General features: G+C 36.4%; 1 protein-coding gene across 1 annotated transcript in view; it reads left to right on the top strand.

Annotated features, from left to right (window-relative positions):
• The window catches only part of LOC107097712 (SH3 and multiple ankyrin repeat domains protein 3-like), a gene marked incomplete at its 3' end in the record, with an annotated part of 206,675 nt that extends 205,014 nt beyond the window's left edge, over positions 1 to 1,661 (top strand). Inside the window, exon 11 of the mRNA XM_015394969.1 lies at positions 1,595 to 1,661. Within this exon, the coding sequence (XP_015250455.1) occupies positions 1,595 to 1,661 (67 nt within the window). The remainder of the gene's footprint in view (positions 1 to 1,594) is intronic.
• Between the last annotated feature and the right edge of the window lie 319 nt (positions 1,662 to 1,980).

The raw sequence follows: 1,980 nt of genomic DNA, 5'->3' as shown, positions 1-1,980 counted from the left end.
TTTTAAAGATATAAAGAAATATTTCTAGAGGTCATCAAAGTCAACCAGCCCCCCCACCTTCTTCAAATCAGACGAAATGGGTGTCAATTAAAGCTCTGTTTGTGCTGGTTTGTGCAGCAACATTTTTTGTTTGTGCTGCTTTGGCTTTGAAGATATTAATGAAAATGTAAAGGTCAAAAGGTCAACCAGCCCCACCAGCTTCTTCAAATTAGACAAAATTAGTGTCAAACGTTTGTGATGGTTTGTGCAGCAAAAATTTTCGTTTGTGCCGCTATCATTTTTTTTACACTTTAAAATTATATAATTCAGAATGAAAAAAATTTCACTGACCTTTGATGGCTTCTACAAACAATTATTAATATAATTAAAATGATAGCAGAACAAAAAATTTATATATTTTAAAATATGCATATTTAAATTTCTTATATATTTATTTTAAATATTTTATATTTAAAATGAATTCTAAAATTTCATATTTTTGTATGGCAAAAATGTTCATTTGTACTGCTATCATTTCAATGATATTAATAATATTTTGTAGAAGCCATCAAAGGTCAGTTAACATCTGTTTTTGCTGCACAAAACAGCAAAACAGAGCTGAGTTAATTGATATCCACTTTGCCTCATTTGAAGAAGGTGGGGTGGAGGGGTGCTGGTTGACCTTTGATGACCTCTAGAAACATTTCTTTATATCATTAAAATGATAGCAGCACAAACGAAAATTTTTGCTGCACAAACCAGCGCACAAACGTAGCACAAATGTTTGACACTAATTTTGTCTGCTTTGAAGAAGGTGGGGGGGCCAACTTCACTCAGGTACAGGTTGCCAGTCCATCGCAGATATATATATATATATATATATATCTATATATATATAGATATATATATATATATGTATATATTTATATATTTATTTAGATTTCTATATTCTATATACACAAGTCACCCAATAATCTTCCAGTATTATGGTTTAAGGAAAATAAAGTTGATACAAATAAACATGGCAGTGCAGGAGGATGAATGTGTAGCTGCTGCTTCCACATCTGTTTATCAGAATCCATGAAAAGAGGAGCTGTAAAATCATAAAAGCCAAAGTCTTTGTGGTTTGTTTGCTGCTATGTGGGCACTAGGTGTCACTTTGTCCAATCAGCTTAGACGTTTCTGCTGAACAGATCCAATCAGAATAGTCCCACATTAATCATGGGTAGAACTGATCATGAGTGCTAAACATCAGTCCAGATCAGCATGTTAAGCTTTTCCTAAAGATGGGAGAATGTTGGAGCTCCCATAGTAGTCTTGAGGAATCTCTCTGATTTAGCAAACTTCTAAAACAATATTCTTCATGCATCTAAATGTATCAAACATCTGTGCTGCAGTAGAGCTGGTTATGGAACAACAGGCTGAACTGAAGGCAGAAGATGAAGAGGATTACTGGGCCCTAAAGAAGCTGTTTTATATTTCCTAGTATTTTGTAAAGTGAGGATGTCTTTGGCTCCATGTGGAAGGAATCCGTTGATCTTTAACAGAAACTGATTTGGACTAAAAATAAAACCTTTACTTTCTTCTCTCCTTCCTGTCCTTTTTCTATCTGCAGGTGGCCATTATCGCTGGAAATTTTGAGCTCGCTGAACTCATCAAGAACCACAAAGACTCTGATATAGGTGAGTCCAGAGTCCCTCCTTACCTTTCATCCAGCTCAGCTCCTTCTTCCATCACCGCCGACTGTCTGCTTCTGAATCCTACTTGGGATACATTTCAAATCCCCCAATCTTTTCATCCTCCTAATTGACTTTCCTCTATAATCCCTCGTGCTGGATTATCAGTGCGTTGCCGTGGGAACCAAAGTTTATCCTCACACCAGGACGATTCCTGGGCGCCAGGATGTGGGAACTTGGTTCTGCTGATGCTGATTTGTTGCTGATTTCCATTGAATCAGATTTTTCTTCATTTAGAGGGGAGATCTGTAGGGGATCTGGTCAG

The sequence above is a fragment of the Cyprinodon variegatus genome, unplaced genomic scaffold, assembly GCF_000732505.1.
Source record: "Cyprinodon variegatus isolate N-32 unplaced genomic scaffold, C_variegatus-1.0 Scaffold716, whole genome shotgun sequence".
In the NCBI taxonomy this organism is placed as follows: domain Eukaryota; kingdom Metazoa; phylum Chordata; class Actinopteri; order Cyprinodontiformes; family Cyprinodontidae; genus Cyprinodon; species Cyprinodon variegatus.
The sequence above is the reverse complement of the archived record's forward strand: the minus strand, read 5'-3'. Positions and strand labels throughout refer to the sequence as shown.